At 25.5% G+C, this 22,510-nt stretch overlaps 1 protein-coding gene across 3 annotated transcripts in view; it reads left to right on the top strand.

Moving 5' to 3' along the window:
• The first annotated feature begins 334 nt into the window (after positions 1-334).
• Positions 335-22,510, top strand: part of LOC107169615 (GATOR complex protein Iml1) — a 65,625-nt gene continuing 43,449 nt past the window's right edge. The window contains exons 1-7 of one of the 3 annotated variants that reach the window (XR_016192253.1): positions 335-594; positions 664-801; positions 8,658-8,953; positions 9,248-9,388; positions 9,616-9,758; positions 17,372-17,583; positions 21,893-22,089. Coding sequence is in view for 2 of the 3 variants with exons in the window: in XM_089229964.1 (XP_089086090.1) it covers positions 549-594; positions 664-801; positions 8,658-8,953; positions 9,248-9,388; positions 9,616-9,758; positions 17,372-17,583; positions 21,893-22,089 (1,173 nt within the window). In the remaining variant the exon portion in view is untranslated. Of the gene's footprint in view, positions 595-663; positions 802-8,657; positions 8,954-9,247; positions 9,389-9,615; positions 9,759-13,444; positions 13,521-17,371; positions 17,584-21,892; positions 22,090-22,510 lie in introns of those variants that run through there. The other 2 variants (XM_089229964.1, XM_089229965.1) reach the window with 2 other exon arrangements.

Genomic DNA, 22,510 nt, shown 5'->3' with positions numbered 1-22,510 from the left:
TATCATAAACCATATATTGTAATATATATTATTATAATATACCATACTTATATTACATATTTAAATAATGGTATTTTATCATAATACCGTATTATCACTACAGTTTTACATCGTACATTTATAAAATAAAATGTAAAATGTAATAACACATTTTTCCATGAATAGTATTAATATAATATACTCCCTGAATGGAGGTATCGTGACGCAACGATTCAAAACGTTCCACATATTATACGCACGTGAATATCATCCTCATTATTGTTGGGCCGTGACTTTTGAAGAAAAGAATTTTGTTTGATAATATCACATGTTAATTGTTATACTTTGTATCACGTTAAGTATTTTAGTATTTGTTATTTTGAATTTTTTACCAAAACTTGTTGACTACATTTTTGTTAACTATGTAGATAAAAACATTAATAACAAAATGGTGGTCAACGACTTATTCTCATTTGTTTAACTTTAAATGTATGGTTTGCCAGTAAATTTATATGTCTTATTGAGTAAAACTCAACGATTCACTATTAAATATTCAAATACTCATCACCATGATGAAGACTTACAAATTAACCGTTCATCAAAAGGCTTTCAGTAGTGAGTATATTACATATTGTTAATTCATGGATATTACATTCAGTTTTTTTTTTAATTTAACAATTTAAGGTTCAGAACTTATTGTCAATATTAAAGACTTTCCGAAAGCAATCATAGGTGATATTGTAGAAGTTTATCATTCAGACTCTGAACAAAATAAGTTGTTGCTACAAATTATGGCGTTTAAAGATGATTTACAAAGTAAAGGTAACTATTGTCTTACAAGTTTCTAATTCATATATGATAGTTATCAACTATTGTATCAATAGGTAACATATGTATTTAGACTTAGGGGGTAAGGGGCAGTTGGGATTTTGGAATTTTTCCTGTCGTGCTAGTTCTATAACTATTTTAAAATAGTATTTTATGTAAAAAAAAAAAAAATCATAATGAATTATACATTTTTTTCAAGGACATTTTTTCTTCTAGTGCTTATCAAAATCAAAATAGCTATTGGATTTGTTAGGTCGCTGTTTAGTTTTTTTAATATCTGTGGTAATTACTTTACTTTAAAAAGAGTCATAAATAATAAAGAAAAATTTAGTACTTGGTTTTATATGATATGAACATTGTTTTGTATATTTACAAATCTGAATAATCTATAGACTATAGACGACTAATAGTACTATACAAGATACAGTCAAATATTTACTAAGCACAATTATGGAAAGATAGATTTCTATCTTTAATTGTGTCATAAATTAAACTTAAAATTGGTAGGCATTTAATTGAATTGAACAAATAAAAACAATATTTCAGATAGTTCTTAACTATATTGTATACCAATTTGGAGGCTTAACTATCCCTACAGCTAAAGTGGTTCTATCCCAACAAAACAGGTTTTTGTGTGTTGTTGGTTTGTAAGACAGAAATTTACATGCGAGTGTAGTGTCCTCTTAAGTGAGAAAACTTGAAGATTTTATTCTCTTGGACCATGGCAATAAAAAAATAATTTATGTACAAAATAGATTTTAATAAAATTATTAAGTAACTAAAGTTTTAAATAATTTATTATGAAATAAACTTTCTTATTGAATGTAAAAATTGTAATAATAATAATTTAAATTATTCACTTTTACTGTGTCTTATAGGTATAAATAAACTAAGACTATTGATGATAAATATATACTATATAATAGGTATATACTAATACAGCTTTTCCAAATATGTAAAACAAATTTTAGTTATATTTATATAATAATAATGCATGTTGGCTAAATTTTAATATTTGGTAAATTATGAAGTATGCTAGTTACTTTTCTGGGCCGAAATCTTTCTTCAATTTGCCCATAGCTACCTTTATATATTTTAAAAGCAATTTTATATTATTAATTAAAAATAAATAAATAAAATTAAAGCTTAGGCTAACCTATGTAATCGAAAATATCTTTATCTCATTTTGTTTAAAAGTTATTATTTATTTACAGTAGAACCTCAATTATCCGAACTAATTGGGACCATACCAAGTTTGTATTGGCAAAAATTCGGATAGCAAAAATTAAAAATGATATTATTTGTACAATGGATATAGAATATTATTATTGCATATTATTGACTTATTATACTTATAATTACATGTTATTTATTTATTTTTTATTTTTATTTTTTAATTATCCCGCGGCAACTAAGGCCATTGGGAAGGGGGTAGTACTGTAGGTCCTTGTGGAACTGTAGGTTGGTTTTACACGTGGGTGAGAGTTTTGGCAGAATTTCTATTGGGGTACCCGCAGGTTTCTGTCATGCACCGGAGTGGGGGATGGCGTCACTTGTTCTCCGGACACGTATTTACGTATCCCACTTGATTTGAGCATCATAGTGCTAAATTCAGGTACGATTTGGATACCAAAAAATTAAATACATTCCCTACTGGTATTCAGCACTCATATCTTTTAAGACTATATATATTATATTATTATTATATTATATTTTTTATAAGTATTTTATAATATTGAAAATTTTCAATTTGACAGGTTATACATTATAATTATAAGTAAAACAGTTTCTAATGTTAATATGAATAATATGAATATAAATATTAAAATATATTTAATGAGTTACTATGATTTAAATAAATAAATAAATAAATAATAAATAATAATAATAATAAAAAATAATAAATAATAATAATAATAATAAAAATAATAATAATAATAAATAAATAAATTCAAACAAAATTAATTTTTGTTGAATCATTAGGTTTTGTTATTGAAATTAATAGTTTATTTTAAAAAGACATTTATGGGTTAAGTTAATAAGTTATTAAGCGTTAAATATATTTACTTTTATTTTTTCTAATATATATAACAATAGGTTATATCATCATTATATAATTATATAATAAATATATAAGGTTAGGTATGTTACATTATATATGACAATATGTTAAGTTATATATATTATATTATTTTATTATATTTTTTATAAGTCATAAACAAAATACTGAAAAATTAAATGTATTTAATGAGTTTTGCGTTTGGAGTATTTTCATCAATATTTATTGCCAAGCATCTTTTCTTTTTCCTTTTAACTTGAAAGTTTGCTTCTGTTTTTGATGGTCGGCCAGCTTGTATGCGTTTAGCACCTCTTGAAATAATAGATTTGCGTCTAGAACGTGATGTAGATTGTGTTCCAATAATTTTTCCATGTCGTTTACGGACTAAATGTTTTGAAAATTCAGATAATTGTTCAACTGAAGTAATGCGACTCAAGTAATTATTTATGTTTTTAAAATTTTTTATGACAAATTTATCATTTTTATTTTTTTCCACCAAACATTTAATATTGTCCATATTAGCTTGAAATTGTTGAAATTTCTGAATCAATTATGACCCCAAGTGTCTCATCAACCTCTGAAGTACTCGTTTTCTGAAAACCACTGTTACATGTCTTTGTGATACAAATATCTTTGTTTCTTTGGATAGGTAGATTTAACAATCCAATTCGTTTTAGTTTCTAGAGAATATTTCTGAATCCATTCATCACATGTAGTACTATAAGATTCATGACTGTACTCCAGTTTGGTTTTCAAAAATATTTCAGAAACTGTTTTACTTATAACCTGACAGTAATTGTCAAATTGAAAATTTTCCATCTTGTAAATTACTTATTAAGCATATATTATAATGAAGTTAAAAATTAAAAACTTAAAACAGTAAAATAATGATTAGTTAAAAGATTATTGATAACATGATAACATTATGAAAATGCATGAAAATATAAATATTAGGACGATTTGAGTGCTGATATATGCGTAATATTTAATAATCAAATGTATGACCGTGCTAAAAATAGATTTATTCAAATAAAATAAAATATGATAATTTATTGATAAAGATATTATAAACATGATAACATTATGATATAATACAATATGTATTATAATTTTGTTTATGACCATATAATGTAACTTACCTTACCTTATATATTTATTATATAATTATATAATGATGATATAACCTATTGTTATATATATTAGAAAAAATAAAAGTAAATATATTTAATGCTTAATAACTTAACTTAACCCATAAATGTCTTTTTAAAATAAACTATTAATTTCAATAACAAAACCTAATGATTCAACAAAAATTAATTTTGTTTGAATTTATTTATTTCAAACCATTGCTATACTTAAGAATAATTACAATAGCATTAAGTAATTAGATTACCAAAATATTATACAATAGTTATTAGTTACCTATACATAAACACAAATAAAGAAGAAGTAAAAATAATATTTGGCAATCAAATACTGTTAAAATATACCTAGGTACGTAATAAAAGTAAAAATTTGTGAACAAATTTTTATTCTTAATCATAGTAACTCATTAAATATATTTTAATATTTATATTCATATTATTCATATTAACATTAGAAACTGTTTTACTTATAATTATAATTTATAACCTGTCAAATTGAAAATTTTCAATATTATAAAACACTTATAAAAAATATAATGTAATAATAATATAGGGAATAATATAATATATATAGTCTTAAAAGATTATTGACAATATGATATAAAAATAATATGAGTGCTGAATACCAGTAGGGAATGTATTTAATATTTTGGTTTCCAAATCGTACCTGTATTTAGCACTATGGTGCTCAAATCAAGTGGGATATGTAAATACGCTTTCCGGACACCGTGACTTGCCCGGAGAAAAATGCTGCCCGATGGTCGAGGATTGAACCCGGTCCGGCTGAGCCACAGCCAACGCAACATTATTTATTATTTTATTACATATTATGAATACAAGACTATTACTAAATATTATAAACTTTATAATGTTTGAATTTTCATTTGTTTTTTGACAAACTTTATCAGTTTTTTTTTACGAATTGCAGCTACACGCTAATAAACTGCAGCCAGGCGTGTGATATTTTATGTATTGACGTTTGGATAAAAGTATGTTTGAATACATGTATTGAAATGATATAATGTTCGGATAATAGAGGGTTTGTATAATCGAGGTTCGGATAATAGAGATTCTACTGTACTATAAAATATACAGGCTGAGCTCTTTGTACATTTAAGTAAATAAACTTACAATAATTTACTAAAATATACTATAATTTAGAAAATTAAGACACATATTTGTTTAATTATGTGTACAATTAAAAATTAAAGATGAGGTCTATTTTTGCACGAGATATTAAATGTCTTATAGGTTCATTACTCATATAGTTTATGCAACTGGTAGGTAAGTGTAACATAGCAGTAGAGTTAGAGGACCGTTGGTTTTTATAAGAGAATTATACTTTCAAATTAAATAGGAAGACCAAATTTTAATAGTATTTAGATATTTAGTTACTTGTAATTTGAGGTTTGTGATTTATATATTTAGTTGAAAGTTAATCAAATTAACTTTAAATTCATACATTTAAGTATAAAGATCTTCTTTTAAAATATCAGATACTGCTCTCACTGTTCTAAAATCAGGTTTTCTTCTTTTTGATTTAATATAATTTATTTCTAATATAACTTTACATAGTGGCACAAAGTTTGAGATATCAATTTGCAATTTATGGTAAGATTAAACGTTATTATTTGAACTAGGCCAATTTTCTTTATTAGTTGGAATTAGTTGCATCAGGTTTAAAAGTTGATGTAATTTACACTGGCCTTTTAAGGACATACAGATACACAATTAACAATATTAAATGCTATTGATAATGTTTCCCTTGTAAATAAGCTCAAACTTTTTGGTGTAACTACTGTAACTCATTCCTTGTTATGGTTCAATTCTTATCTTACTTTCTGATCTAGATTGTAAAATACATAGTTATTCTTCTTCCCACATTACCATTACCTTGGTTGTCCAATAGGGAGAAAACTCTTCTTTGCGGCTATTTAATATACTTATTAACAATGTGCAATGTTTTTAATTCTGTAAATTTGCACTTAGCTAATGATCTGAAGGTATTTAATATTGTAAATAACTCTTCTGGTTGTATAGATTCCCAAAGATGCATAGAGCATAGATAATTTTCATGATTGGTGCTCAAATAATGACTTAATCATTTTATACAATCCTTTTTCTGAATACATTCACTTATACATTTTAATTATTTTATTAATTCCACCTCTAGTTCCAGTCTTCACTATAAAAGATTTAGGTATTATTTTTTCTACCTATCTATCATTTAATGATTATATTAATTATGTTTTTAGTAAATACTTGGATTTATAAATCGTAACACTATCTGTCCCTCTAAAATGTATATATTAAACACCATATATATGTTACTAGTTAGCTCGGTGCTCTAATACGCTACTATTATTTGGTCTTCTCATAAAATATCCTATATTAATCAAATAAATAAAGTACTGCAATGCACCTATTTCGTTTATTTAAACCGAGTGGCGGTTAATATTTATACCAAATCCTATTCAGTTAAGGAGTAGTCGGTTATTTATTTCTACTACACGAATCGGCCTTGAGAACTGGGCTGTTGGATCAATAAAAATAAAGTTTCCTAAGTTATATTTTACAGTTCTTAGGAACTTATGACCTGCGTTCATAGACTTACACAATTTAACAGGGTATATTAACAAAGACAATATTTATTTAATGATTGACTAATAATTATGTTTGGTACACTATTACCTATACTCTGGTCTTGAGGGTAGTATATTAAAGATTACAGGAGTAGTGTAGTATGAGTTTAACAATTTAATTATGTAGGCTTGACCGTGGTTCAGACTTGATCGTGTTATAGACCCTATTGTGTTTCAGACTCGACTGTCTGGCTGTGCCAATAATATATATTATGCTCGCAATCTACGTTCCTGTGTTCTGTTAACCTAAGCAAATTTACTGAGTGTGACATAAATGACGAGTCAATAATCTTTAAATTGTTACAGTACAAAACAAGTTATTAAAAATGAGCTTATTTCTTTGCTCTGCAATCCATGTAAATTTAAACCTCTAACTGAAAGATGAGTTGATTTTTATGTTACCTTTATTTATTAATTATTTAATATTGATATTGATGCTCCAGACTTACTTTCTAAATTATCATTAGCAATTTCTTATTTTTATTACAGAAATTCTCAAACTTTTAGAACAAAATTTCTTTCCATAACTCACTATTATAAGTTAACTATTATATCAACATTTTCTTGTTATTTCTTACTATTTTTCTCTTTTTACCTTAAATTATAATATATTATCAGACTTTGTACTGTACTTATGTCCCCGAGGCATTGATATTTACTTAAATAAATATATAAATTAATTAATTAATAATATTATAAACATACAGATAATTACTTTATTATTTTTCTAGTAATATTTACTGCCTAGTTGTTGTCATTGCTGTGTATCATTCCATAATCAGATCTGAGAGAGCATATATTCATTGTTTTTATTATTTTTATATACAGGGTGATTCTTTTATCAAACAACACTCATTATTTAAAAAAGTATTGACTTTTTTCAATTTTTTTTTTTCAAAATTGTAGATTTACACTCTTCTTGAATTGTTTATTATTTTTATATTTTTCACCCTTATATTTATTAGATAAACCACTATCAACTTTTGATTTTCAAACGGTAACCTATACTTAAAATTTCATAAATTAATAAAGCTATTTTTTTTATTAACTATTACGTTAAAATTTTAAATTTAGCACTAGTAGTTTATGAGTTATAGGTATTTAAAGTTAAGATTGGCAGAGTGGAGTGGTACGGGGTTACCCCGCAAAATGCTTGTCCACTACTCCGCTTGTCTAAACTGTCTAAACTTTAAATACTTATAACTCATAAACTACTCGTCCTAAATTCGATTTTTATGTATCAACATTTTTAGAAAAATATTCTGCTTTGGAATATGAAATTAAAAAACTTTGTTGCCATTCAAAAAAGTAAAAAACTTAAAAAATGATAAGGATAAAAAATATTTAAAAATATAATTTTTTAATAAAAGCATTGATTTTTTAACAACTTGAAACTATGTAAAAAAATATTTTGAAAAAAGTCAATACTTTTTTAAATAGTGAGTGTTGTTTGATAAAAGAATCACCCTGTACTATATTAGTACAATAAACCTAGAATATCAAAACCATCACTAAACTGTTTATATTTTAAGTTTTTACTTAAATTATCTTTTATTTACCATTTTTAAGTATTATAAATGCGTTAAACTAAAATTAAAAACCACAATATTATAAGGGTTTTTTTAATAAAATAATTTTTCTTATATAAATTTTTTTTTTCCTTTTACCTATTTATTTATTTTTTTATTAACATAATAATATTGTAATAATATTATATTATTCATCTAGACTAAAGTGGTCTATATTATTGGGTATAAATAACACTCACTTTATGAATATTTTTGACATTTTATGTTAAAAGCTTTTAATAAATATTTATAAATGTTTACTCGAAAACAAATTGAAGGTTTAAATATCATCAAGGGAATCAAATAATATTTAAACAAGTGGTAATAAAAATACTAATAAGGTGAATTCTATGCGTATCACAATGCCAATGACCTTTAAAAAGATAAACTATTTAATGGTATTATAGTATCTAATATGTTAAAAAAAAAATTTCAGATACAATTAGCATTGAACATAGTGTTGCTAGCTTATTTCAATTGCATGCATATAGCGATGTAACAGTAAATATTGTAAGTCCAGAATCTGTCATGCTAGATTCTGTTGAATTGACATTCAGAGACCAATATCTTGGACGATCTGAAATGTGGCGTTTAAGAAATTCAATGATTGATACTTGTGTTTACAACAATAAAAAAATGGAATTTTGTGGTGGATATACTCGTGTTCAAGTATATCAAATGTGGACCAAAGGAAAAATTGTATCTTGTGGAGTTATCAGCCATAATACAAAGGTTTTTATTAATTCATTTTAATATCAGTAATTTGATGTACTTTTTAAATTATTTTTATTTTTTGCCTAATACAATGCTTTTTTTGTCAAAAAAAAACATATAATTTAACATACCAAATATATTGGATAGTATTATTTTAAATTAACTTTAAAAAAAATCAAATTAAAATAATTTCACTGATACATATAATGAATGCTAAGTATTTGTGTTCCAGGCCTTAATTCTATTGTAATTTATGTGATATTTTTTTACTTAAATTATATATTTATATTTATTGAATTCTTATTTGTTTAGATAGTTTTTAGATCTGCTACAAGTATGGTGTATATTTTTCTTCAAATGACTTCTGAAATGTGGGAGTTTAACTTCTTAGGAGATACTTATTTTGAAAAATCTGTGGATGGTTTTCTATTTGATTTATTTGAAAAATGGCGGGTAAGTTTATAAATTTAACGTAAATTTCTAAATTTATGTATTACTTCAAATCATAAAGTTAATACTATGTCTTATATAATTTATAATGTGTATTAACTATATAATTATGTAGTGTGTACCAATTACTAGTAATTATTCATCTAAATTTGTATCAACAGTAATTAACTATATAATTATGTAGTGTGTACCAATTACTAGTAATTATTCATCTAAATTTGTATTAACAGTATTTTGGCAGTAATCATGAAGTAACACTTGTTGTATTTTCAAGAGTTTTTTATAAAGCTAATAAATTAGAAGAATTCCCCGAAGCTATGAGAGAATGTCTTCAAGTTGATTATAAGAATCGTTTTTATGAAGATTTTTACAGGTAAATTAATAAATATAAAATAAATGCTAAAATATGCATCTAATTTTTTAACAAAACATTTTAGAATTATTGCTTTGACATATTTAGAGGTAGTCTATGTATGTGAGAGTTTAGAGTAGATTTTTTTGTTGAATGAAGAATTTGATAAATTTATTTTTATATATAATTTAAAAAATAAACCCATTAATAATTTTATCTCAAAAAATTTGATGTGTATAAAAATATTATTTATTATGATTTCTTTTGAAATTTGAAACTATTTTATGTATAATATAATCACACCTAACTCAGATATTTTTAAATAATATAATAGTTATTGATGGAGAAAATATTGATAATATTGTTCCCGTTGTCTTTATACCATCATCCAGTATCTGAACCACTGCTTACTGTGAGATTTTACCGATATATATAATCTCTTTATGGGTATAGGGTAGTTGTCAGAAAAATGATAAGAATGTTTAACCACGATTTATACCAGTGAATCAGCAGTGACACAAAAGTCAAAAATAATAATTACAGCCTACAATAATATAGAAATCACTGATGACAAAATCTTTACATAATATTTAAATTTTTTTTACTTTTTAGCTCTATACGTCTATACTCTATACCTCAGATTAAATAAAACTATGCAATAAATAATATAATTTTCAAAAAAATGTAACAATTGTGGCATTTCTGAATGTTAAAGAATTATTAAAATTGAAATTTTAGATTTTACTAGATGGACTCGACGTAGAATGAGTTTGTTTGGAACTTAACCATAAAAATTTTCATCAGCAAAGTAGCTGTGTTATTTGGAACCTATAAAAAAAAAAAAAACAATTCTTAAAAAATTTAAATGTTGATTATGAAAATTAAAAAAAATATATTAACGGCTACCAAATACTACCATTGAGTAATTGCTATAATATGTCTCTCATTCTTCATAATATAGCATATTTGTATATATTAAATACAATATAACATGGTGGTAAAATATAGAGTAAAATTAATTATTATTACTGGAGATTCCCTTTGTAGAAATCATAGTATAATATAGAATAAAATAAGTTTTTATTACTGGAATTTCCTATGCAGAAATCATAGCGACCTTTTCATAGTTAATCATAAAATATAACCAGTGGTATAATTATTTGAGTAAACAAGATTTAGTCTGTTGACAGTCACTGATGCGTCAATGTGATATTAAGTACTATAAAAATTAATTCTGTTGACATTTAAAATTTCTGTTTTAATTAAAAAATTTATTGTATGAGCTTTTGGATCACGATTACTTACAAAGTAGTTTTACTCTTCTAATCTATATTATTTTTATAATAAATGTATATATATTAATTTAACTATGTATTTATAAGTACTTAACCACTAATATGATTAACTATATTTATAAATTACAATGTGGCTATGTGGTTATGTCGATTGTTGAACCATAGAAATATATAGTTAGTACCATGAACTATGATTGATCATATGGATAGTACCACAAAAATCCATTTTAATTTTATGAGGTTGGCAACACCCTTGTTGTCGTATAACCATAATATTAAACTGCCGGGTAACCACTCTTTTCATTTTTCTGACAACAACCATTCTACGTCTCTTTAATTATTTTATTAATTTGGTTGTATTTATCTGTAAATATTATTATTATTTGTTATACATGCTCATACCCAAAAAACTATTATCAATATATGAATATTTAAAAAAATGTATCTATGCATATCCCTTGATTAATTACTATGATTTAAAGTTACAAATTGTGAAGTATAGAGAGAGATGCTTGATTTTCAAACTCAAAATTGAGTTTATTTCAGTGTTTCTTAACCTTGTATTATGATAAATTATTGAAGTTTGAAATATTTTGTATTTTGCAAAAGGTACATTATAAAAGAATAAAAGTTACAATTGGGGCCTGATTTACTCACTTAAATCCAAGGACTTTAATTTTCAATAGGTTACTATCCCCGTGCATTATGTGACAATCAAAACAAAGTACTACCGACTGTTGGCAAATCTTGGTTGATAGTATGATTACATTTTAATGCTGATAAGTTCTCACTTTTAGGTTTATCTTTATTATTATTTTATTAATTGATACAAAAATGTTGTCCTTAAACAACTTAAGTGTAGTAAATTTAATAAATCAAAACAATGCCTTTCATAAATGGAGGCCAGTCAACTGACTAGTCACCAAGGTACTTTTCTAAATCAAGACCTGGTAACAATGAGTAAATAGTATTTAATATATTTTAATGCTTAATTTTTTTTTAAAGTTACAAATGTTTATTAATAATAATGAAACAATATGTATTTAATGAAAAATTTAAGACTGATGTTTCTCACATAACATTTATACCCCACATTACAGCAATTTCTTAACTTCTCTTTGATATACATTAGTAATCCTTCCTTTATTTAACTTTATTTTGTCCAAGGCTTAAAGTAAAAAGCTACCTCACATAAATTTAATGTTTAAAATTTGGATAACACGGGAAGAATTAATTTTGATTAATTTTGATTTTTTTTTTTTTATGAAAATCTGATTTGTTTATAATTCTGCAAGTCCTTCTTCCTCTATTATATAAGCTGTATTATTTCCAAACTAAGATAAAATGGATTCTTTTACTAATCAAACAGTTTTAAACGAAGCGATGATCAGGTTCTTTTTCAGGTCAAGTTATGTTAATAAACAATTGATAATTGACAAGGCTGGACAAGTAAATTATTTTTTAAACTTATTTAAATAAGAAAATATTTAAAGTGAAAGTGAATTTAAGTTTTGGGTGACTTAGTTGAGTTATAAGCAGGGCTTGGGACTTATAGCACTTATAATCATTAAAATATGCGTTTAAAAAAGCTTTTAAAAACATCATTACAAGCAGTCAAATAAGCATTAAAAAAAATGTAAGCAAAAAATTATCAAAAAAAAAAAAAACTAAAAAATTCTAACTAAAAAATCAAACAAAATAAAAATAAATCTTTATCTTTATATTATAAGATAAATTAAACTTCACTTTCGAGATTTTAAGAATTTTATTGATTTTCCTAGAGATTTTCTGAAAAATGAAATATAAGCGATATTTATAATAGTTGAAAAGATTATAAAAACGTAGAAATACTGGTCAAATAAGCAAAAATAATCAGAAGAACTGGAAATTGTTTTGAAATAACACTGAAACAAGCGAAAATAAGCACTTTCAAACTTCATAATTAAACGTGATAACATTTCATACATTTCCATAGCACTGTGCTACATTTTAAGTCAATCCATAAAAATAAGCAAATGCTTTCAGTCTCGAGCCCTGGTTATAAGTTTCATAAGTTAGTACACATTTTTTTAAACATTTTTATTAATTGAAAAAAGTTTATTTTTTTTTATGCATCGATAACATATTTTATACTTGACTAACCAAAAATTAAATAATACACTAGTGCTTACCTTTATATAGTATTTACATATATATATTTATTTCATTGAGTTTTTTGAGGGTATTCTTTTAAAGTTTTTTTTTTTATATATCAACCCTAAGGTTGGTTTCGCAGTTTTCCGAAATTTCTCCACTCATCTCTATTCTCAGCTAGCTTTTTTAGCTCCTTATAATTTGTTAGACCAGTATCGGAAATCATCCTTTTTATGTATGACGTTTTTCGTAGGTTATATCTTCTTTCCTTTTGTGTAGGTTTCTTCAGTTTTTTATATGCAACATTGATTTTCATCATTAAGAAGTTATGGTCGCTGTCCACATCGGCGCCTGGGTAAGTTTTACATCTCCGTACTTGATTTATGTAGCGTTTTCTTACCAATATATAATCGATTTGGTATCGTCCAATGTCCCCTGGCATTTTCCACATATGTATACCTTTTCCTCCAATGAACATTTTGGCATGTGTTTGTTATGACCAAGTCATATAGTTTGCAGAAATCTACAAGTAACCCTTTCGTTTCTAGTGCCCAATCCATCTAGACACGCTGTAGCCAAGTTCTAGCTAACAGAACTGGCGAGCAGCACCGTGTGTAATATTACACGAACCATTTGGAGCCACTTTTGACCCCCTCATAACTCAAAAACTATTCCACATAAACATGTCAAATTTGACTCATATATTGAGACTTAGAGATACATATGTTTTCCAAATTTCATAAACATACCTCAAACCGTTATTTAGATATTAACGTCCCTAAATCTTCATTTTTATCACTGACTGACTTACCTATAGATCAAAATTCTAACCCAGTTCCAGATAACCTGGAAAGTTCAAATTTGGCATACAAATAGGTAGTTAGGTTAATACAAAGGAAAAAATCAGAAACTTGAAAATTTTTAATTTTTTAATCAATTGATTTTATTAAATTTTTTAAATTATTTAATCCATTATATTTAATTTTTCAATTAATTAATTAATTGCCTCTAATTTAATGTAATGTTAAATGGACGGAAATGGATGTTGACTTAAATACTCGTAGCTCCGCCAACCTTTCCAGTATCGCGGCTCCAAAAATACGTCCAGTCGAATATGTGTCGTCGTGTCGATATTGGCGACCCGCGCGCAGCAACATACTTCTTTTCTATGTATGTAATTAATATTAGTTTAAAAAAAAAATACAATTAAAATAATTAAATAATTAATCTTACAATTATGAATTACCCATCAGTAGAAATTATAGTAAATAAAATTATGATAATTAAAAATAATATACTCAAAAGGAGATAAAATAATTTTATATTAATTTTACATATTTTATACTCTGTATACAACAGAAAATATTTTGTAATAAATACCTATTATTAATGTTAGTAACTGAATTATAGTATATAGTAATAAACTGTATTTATAGAATACGTCATGGTAAATTATTTTTATCGACGATCGAAACAAAGTCGTTTCGGGGGAAAAATTAAAATCAGTACTAAGAATAAACAAAAATAAAACCAATTATATTGTTAGATAATAATATAATAATATATATATATATATATATAAATATTATTTATATTTAAAAACATAGATAATGTTCTCATCATCGGTCAAAATAATGAATCGTCAAAATGAACAAAATATTTGCCTCGGTGTAGCGGGGAAGGGAGCGGTGCGATAAAACCTTGACGTGAAAAAAAAAAGAAAAAAATAAATCCAGATACTGAATGGGTAATTCACTCCAACATTTCAAAAGTACAAGAAAATATAAATAATAACACAAAAAAGACAATTATAACCCGTAAACGTAGGAAAATACAATAATTTAGCAAAAACCATTTGGAAATAATATTATTGTGAATAAGTAGCAATTAATAATTTACAAACAAAAAGTAATGATATCCCACCAAAACATACATGTAAAATGATAGCCAAGTTCAATACTATAATATATACCCTGGTTGTTGACTTCAACGACAAAAGAAGTGAGATCTAAATGGATGCCAAGTTCAATGGTCAATCCAGAAATTTATTTATAACAACATAACATATAATTTCTTCTTATCACTTAAAATAATGTTTTGAAGCCTAAGGTCTGACTTGGCTAGTTGTCATATACGAATTATTATTAAGTAGGTACCAACTAAAACAGTCATGGAAGAGCACTATGTTCGATAGCTAGTTTCTACCAGCAAGTCAAATTTTTAGAGGGATAAAAAATAACTCACAACTTTAGAATTTGTGAAGGCTATAACATAATTGGTATATGGAAACTAGCCAAGTCAGACCTTAGGTTTCAAAACATTATTCTAAGTGATAAGAAGAAATTATATGTTATGTTGTTATAAATAAATTTCTAGACTGACCATTGAACTTGGCTTCCATTTAGATCTCACTTCTTTTGTCGTTGAAGTCAACAACCAGAGCATATATTATAGTATTGAACTTGGCTATCATTTTACATGTATGTTTTGGTGGGATAGGATGCTACTACTTGCCCTTCAGCACCTTCGCCTACAACAGCGTTCCAATCCCCTATTATTATTAAGTTGTCACTACCTTTCGCTAATTTACAGAGTTCCTCGAATCCTGCGTAACTTTCTTCTATCTCGTTGTCCTCTGCTTCAGTTGTTGGAAAGTATACTTGAATTACTTCGATATCGCTGGGTTCAGCTTTAAGTTTCACCATTATAAGTCTGTCATTGTATGCTATCTTATTTATCACTTGTTGATCCCGTTTTTTGTTTATTAGAACTCCAACTCCGGCTCTTCCTGTTCTTTCATCTCGAGAGTGTATAACACAGTAATCATCAGACCAGAAATCTCCATTTCCTACCCATCGTGTTTCACTTACATCTAATATATCTACGTCTAACCTTGTCATTTCAACTTTAATATTTTCTAGCTTTTCAGTATTTAACATAGTTCTTACGTTCCACGTTCCAATGTGACGCTTGCTGACGACCTGAGAAGCCTTGTTTCTTCTCCTGCCGAGACAACTGATATTTCCGAATATATATCTGGTCTAATAACTTCCATCCCTTCATAACTTCGGTTCATACTGCTTACTAAGATTTCTAATGTGGTGGTATCCTTCTCCTTCCACATCACAGTTGATAGGCCAGTATTTGGAATATGCTCAATCTGCCCCATCAAAACCTTCCATTGCCGTTAGTTCTGTTGCAAAACTCGCCGATGGTCAGTAGTAGCGGTTACTGCTACCCTCCGCTACCTCCTTTTAATCGCTTTCTACGATAAACAGGAGTTACTGTGGGTCTATTCTAATCATCGACCCCACAGGGAGAATTCCTTTAAAGTAGGTGATAAAAAAATATACACAATTTTTAACTTTAAAAATAATTCACTGTAATTTTCTTTTTACATGAAAACAAAATAGACTGGAATAGTAATATTTTAATAAAATTGAAAACAAAATAATTTAACTTAAATTACTGCTTAAAATGAAAAATTAATTCGTTAATTTCAAGTTAGTTAAATATAACGAATTCAGTGAGTCAATAGTTAAGTTAATAAAAATACAAAAGAAAATAGTTAATTTAACTTATTAATTAGTTAATGCTCAGCTTTGATAACTGCTATAATTTTATCAATAGAATTCATACATTTTGATTTTCACCTAGCATGCTTAAATTTAAAAAAAAAATCAGTAATTTGACTTTGTTTGTTTTTGGCTTGTCACATGAACAATGCATGGGAAATACGGGTTACTATCAAAATAAAATTAATGATCCATATTAATGGTAGATAACTTAATTTTAATCATCGCCAAAATACCAGTTAATTTTTATAAATTGTGTTAAAAATGCTTGTACATTTTTCATAATTTTATATACTTTATCTTATGCAATACTTGGACTTATCTTGTGACCCACCAGTGTATTACAATTAATAGACCCTGATTTATCATTTAATTTCATAGCTTTTGTAATCTGAAAATTTCTCTAACACTTAGTTGTACAATAAGTATTAAAGGTATTAGGATATATTTTAAATAATATAATATTAAAAATGTTTGTATTTTTATCAATTTTTTTAAGCTTATAATAACAGTATGTTCACATCATTATATAATGTTAAACATTTTAAAATGATTCAAATATTTTAAATATGTTAAACTAAATATTATAATTTAATAATGTTAAATTAAATATTTTTATTTCTTTTTTTAGGGTAGTAATTCAAAATGAACGTTATGAAGATTGGGCAGCAGCTTCATTAATGCTTCTTCGACGTCTTTATTATACATACAAAATAGATATTTTAAATTATCATCATAAATTACTTCAAGATTCTGGGGTTTCAATTAGCTCTATACCTGAAGGTTATTTATCACATGCTTCTCAAGGCAACTTTCTTGAAGTATTAAATATGGCATTAAACGGTAAGTAGATACATGAAATTGTTATACAGTATCATGCGTAATAAAAATATTTAAAAAAAAGTACCAATTGATTTTTTGTGTACGGATGTATCAAGAAGTTTTAGTATACCTATAGAAGTTTTATATCCCAATCATTTATTTAAATATTTTGAATTACCGAGGTAACTTAAAGTTTTTATTTTTATTTTTGGTCGTTTGAGACTTAAAAAAATTCGGAGGTTCCACTGTTTTAAGTGTCGATTGTACTTAAAAATTGAGGAGGCCACAAAATGGATTTGTTAAATTGGAATTCAATGCTAGATAATAATGTACAGTAAATAGTCTGAGCAAAGAATATTTTGTTATAATATTTATTTTACTATAAATCTACTTACTTTGGTTTTTCATTTGAGAACCTACATGTTTTAATACAAAATGTGAATTAGATGATTTTTCTGAAAACGTTGACTTATTGTTTTTGAACTGCGTAAAATTTTTCTGAGTTATTCCATTTGAAGTTTAAAGATATATATTTGATTTATATTTTCATTTATCAGGGATTTCTTCAAGACAAATAATAGTATGTTTCTCAACAATAAACACAGATTTTATTTATTATTATTTTATATTTTATTATGCTATTATGTTATATACAGAACTTGCCTATTAACAAAGAAACAGAAATAAATGTTTATTATTCATTCAATTTCTTTAGTTACTATTTCTACACTATTTACATCTTACCCTATAATATACTAATATTTTCATATTACAATATTGATTTGTTTTATTATCTTTTTCTTATTACTACTACTAACCACACAAAATGTGCATAGCACAGTAAATTACAAATTACAAATTAAATATTATTTACGTATTCTTTACATATGTTATATTTGCGGTTCTCTTTTTTGTTCACGGAGCTCCTGTTGTTAAAAAAGTACTAATACAAATGCTACAAATGCAAATTTTTAAACCACAAATAAATTTAAATTATCCATATATTTATTTATTTTATTTAAATCAGCATAATTCAATTACATTGGTAGTCAATTATGTATTATATAATAATTGTTGATGTATATACAACTGAGTTTAGTTCATGTCTGGTTTACGTCGTTTATGATGTTCCTAGTTAAATATAATTTATTTATAGAAAATGTCTTTATACAATTGGAAAATTAACTTATTATCCTGGTATAAAATATTGATTTAATTAAATTACCAACATAATATTAATGTGTTATTTAGATTTACAAATAGATATCGACTTTTTATCATTTGATTGATTGACATATTCTCATCAAGATTAACAATTCTATTAATTGTTTTGTTTATAAGAAATGTATTATTTATGTTGATTATTTTTTTGGATTGAATTTCACAAAAAAATTGTATTAGACTTTTCTGTTCTCCCATCTTATATTTTTATATTATTAGTTACAAATCTATAATATAAAATACTAGGTGTTTAATAACATACTTATCACAGCATATTATTATCCCCACAAAAACACTTTGTCAAATCCGTGTAAAAAATGCCAAGTCAAAAAAAAAAAACTATATATTTATAAGACTTAAGCATTATATTATATCCTAAATAAATTATAAGTAAATTAAATTTATTAAATTTAAGTGGTTTGTTTACTTTGCTAGGATAAATTTTGATAAATAAACATGTTCATTCGTAACTAGACTATTTTAATAAATTTTCATTACAAATATTACTTAATTTATTTTGTTAAAAGGTCTTAATCATTAATTTATAAATATAATAAATTCTACTAATAAGTCTGTGTGTCTGAGTACTGTTCCAATGTAAACGTATGAACGAAGAAGACTTGAAATAATAATATTCAACTCAGGTTTCAGGTCGGAAAAACTTTTATTAAATTAAAACAAACATAAATAAAATTAAAACACCCTTTAACCAATAACCTTTGTTGTTGAGGCTTAAAAAAAAAATAAAAAAATAAAACGCTTAGCAAATCCAGATTGCCTAGCCCGCACTACGATTGTCGTTTCACATGTACAATCGTCGTACCCACATTCTCGCCGACTCATTCAGCGACAACGGGACTCTCCCACGCCTGTGTGTCTGGTGGTGTTATATAAGAAATATTTATGTTGTCTCAGCATATCCAGCTTCACTGACCTATGTTAAAAATTTACAATTTAAAATATTCCCACCTACATAACATATACGTATATTAAATAATATTTTTTTGACGACTGTCTACAATATACCACAGTACCTACCAACAAATTGTATTATTATGTATTCACTATAGGATTCTTCATTATTAAAATATTGCGTTTTAGATAACATGTATGGATTTCACAATATTTTGTTTCCTGCATAGTTATTTATAGGCCCACAACATTTTAGAACAACTACAGTCTTAATACTTTATTATAATTTGGCATAAATGTAGTTAAATTCCTAAGAAATTTTTTGGAATTTTTGTTTCAAATATGTTTTTGCATGCTAAACTTGATAGTATTTAAAGGAAAAATCCCTCAAACTTCATTTGAAAGTTACGGTCAAAAAGTTTGCTGGATATTTTCAATGAAGAAGTTATAGTTATGACCAAAATTGTTTAAATTTTGTTTTGATAAATACATTTTAATTTGAAAACATGCAATTAACAATTCACTATTGAAATAATAGTTTGATGTAAACCTAAAAAAAAACAAGGAATGCAAAATTAGAACTTAGGGTTGTAAGACCTTTTTGCACCCTCCTAGTTGCTTCAATGCTTATTGGAATTTAAAATTTAAAATATTGAAAAAACATCTATTTTTTTTTGTGACAATTTTTTTTTATAACCATCTTTAATTCAAATTTCAACAAAATTGAATTTTTATGTATGAATAATAACTGTTTTAGATATTTAAAGTAATAAGTTATCTAAGAAATATTATTTTTAGGCTTTTTAAAATTTTTACCACTATACATTTTTAATTTTCCATACACAGTACAATTTTTAAAATATCAAAGTTAATTTTAAGGTATTTATACTATGAAAACTGTTTTAAGTGCTGTGTTGTAATAAGAAGTTAATAAATTCCTACTATTATATGAAATAAAATTGTAATAATTATTTTACAATAAAATATACAATTTGTATTTGTCAATGCTTTAAGGTTAGTTCAACTAGTATTACTAATAGAAATTAAATTACAAATATAGATAATAGATATTTTATTATAGTGAAAAATAAATTAATAATAATAATAATAATTTTTATCATTATCAATTATTAAAGGTCTTATCATTGAAGCCATTCCTCAGTCCTCTGACATCAAACTCTTCAATGAATCAAAAGATGTACAGTTTATTGGTTCTAAAATATTTTCAATATATTGTTCTCTTATGCCTCCTCTTGATTTCTTCCTTGTTATTTTTCCTTTAAAGATTTTAGCTATAAAGTTTCTGTCATATGACGTGACCAACCAACTTTATTCTCCTTGATTCAATAATCTTTAACTGCTGTCTTTTTTTGCATTTTTCTAGTCCATCTTGTCTTTATCATTGTTTTCCATGCATAATTCGCTATTGCTTCCACTTCCAGTTTGCATCTTTTTGTACATTGTCCATATTTCACTGACATAAGTATCAGTACATTCAAAACAAATGTCCTAATGAATATTTTGTGTACTATGTTGATGCTCATGTGCTTATTGGTGTGAAGTTGATTGTTGTTTTGGAATGCTTGCTTTGCTAAATGTATTCTTCTTTTGATGTCTGATGTCGATTTATTATTTAAAGTTACAGTGCTTCTAAGGTAGTAGAATTCTTGGACTTATTGTGATTGTGTGTTGTTTATTTGTATATTAAAGTTTAGATCTGAGTTAATTTTTTTGGTTTTCATAACATTTATATGTTTACATTCATTGTTTTTGATAAAAATCACTAAAGAATTCCATATTATTAATTTTAATATAAATAAATTATAAAATATCCTTAGAAAAAGAGGTTTCAAAATTGTTTTTACTTATACAAGCATAGCAACTTTCTAGGTTTGGAAATAACACTAATTTATTGTTATTATTGTTTTTTGTATTTTGCTTGTAAGCAACTTCTTTATTATATTAACTGTTGAAACTAATTATAATCACAAAGTATAAGAAAAAAAACACTAATTGTAATATAGAATACTCATTATTATAGTATATAATCAATATATTTTGTTTCCCTCAAAAATTGTTATTTTTAACTAAAAAGAATTAAATTAATTGGTTAATTACAAAATTTTAGTCTTATTTATGTAAGTGATGTTTTTATTATTATTATTATACTTGTATTTTTAATTTTTTTATTTTTTAGTTTTTGAAAAACATTACATTGAAAGAAGTTTAGATCGGACTGGTCAATTAGCAATTGTTATATCTCCTGGTATGGGTGAATTTTACGTGGATAGACAGTTAACAAATATTACAAAACAAAGAGTTATGGATAATGGTGTAGGAATTGATTTGATCTGCGTGGGTCAAGAGCCTTTGTATGCTGTCCCATTATTTTTGGTAAGGTTAACGCCTGATTGGCTAAGGTATAAATTGTATGATTCCATTTTAACACATAGCAAATACTTATGATAAATTAAATTTAAATTTTTATATTGACTAAAGTTAAACCATATTAAGCGTCACTGAACCCAAGTCTTCTTTTTGATACTCACTGTTTGTTCTGTCCATTGACTGACTAAAAAATGTAAAATCTGATGTTGTAGTTGGTTTATGGGCGTTAGTATTGATTTTGTTTTAAGTAATTGGCATAACTTAAACCTGTACAAGAGTGAAACATGTAATTAATTTTCTTTTTTTTCATCAAATCATTTGGAAGTATCCAAATGATAACTGAGTAGTAGTGGGGGTATATACATGCAAGCATGATCTAAAACAAAACAAAAACATAATACATTTTAAAAATTCAATCATTTCTAAA

The sequence above is a fragment of the Diuraphis noxia genome, unplaced genomic scaffold, assembly GCF_037042655.1.
Source record: "Diuraphis noxia isolate RWA-SAM2 unplaced genomic scaffold, SU_Dnox_SAM2 contig0006, whole genome shotgun sequence".
In the NCBI taxonomy this organism is placed as follows: Eukaryota; Metazoa; Arthropoda; class Insecta; order Hemiptera; family Aphididae; genus Diuraphis; species Diuraphis noxia.
The sequence above is the reverse complement of the archived record's forward strand: the minus strand, read 5'-3'. Positions and strand labels throughout refer to the sequence as shown.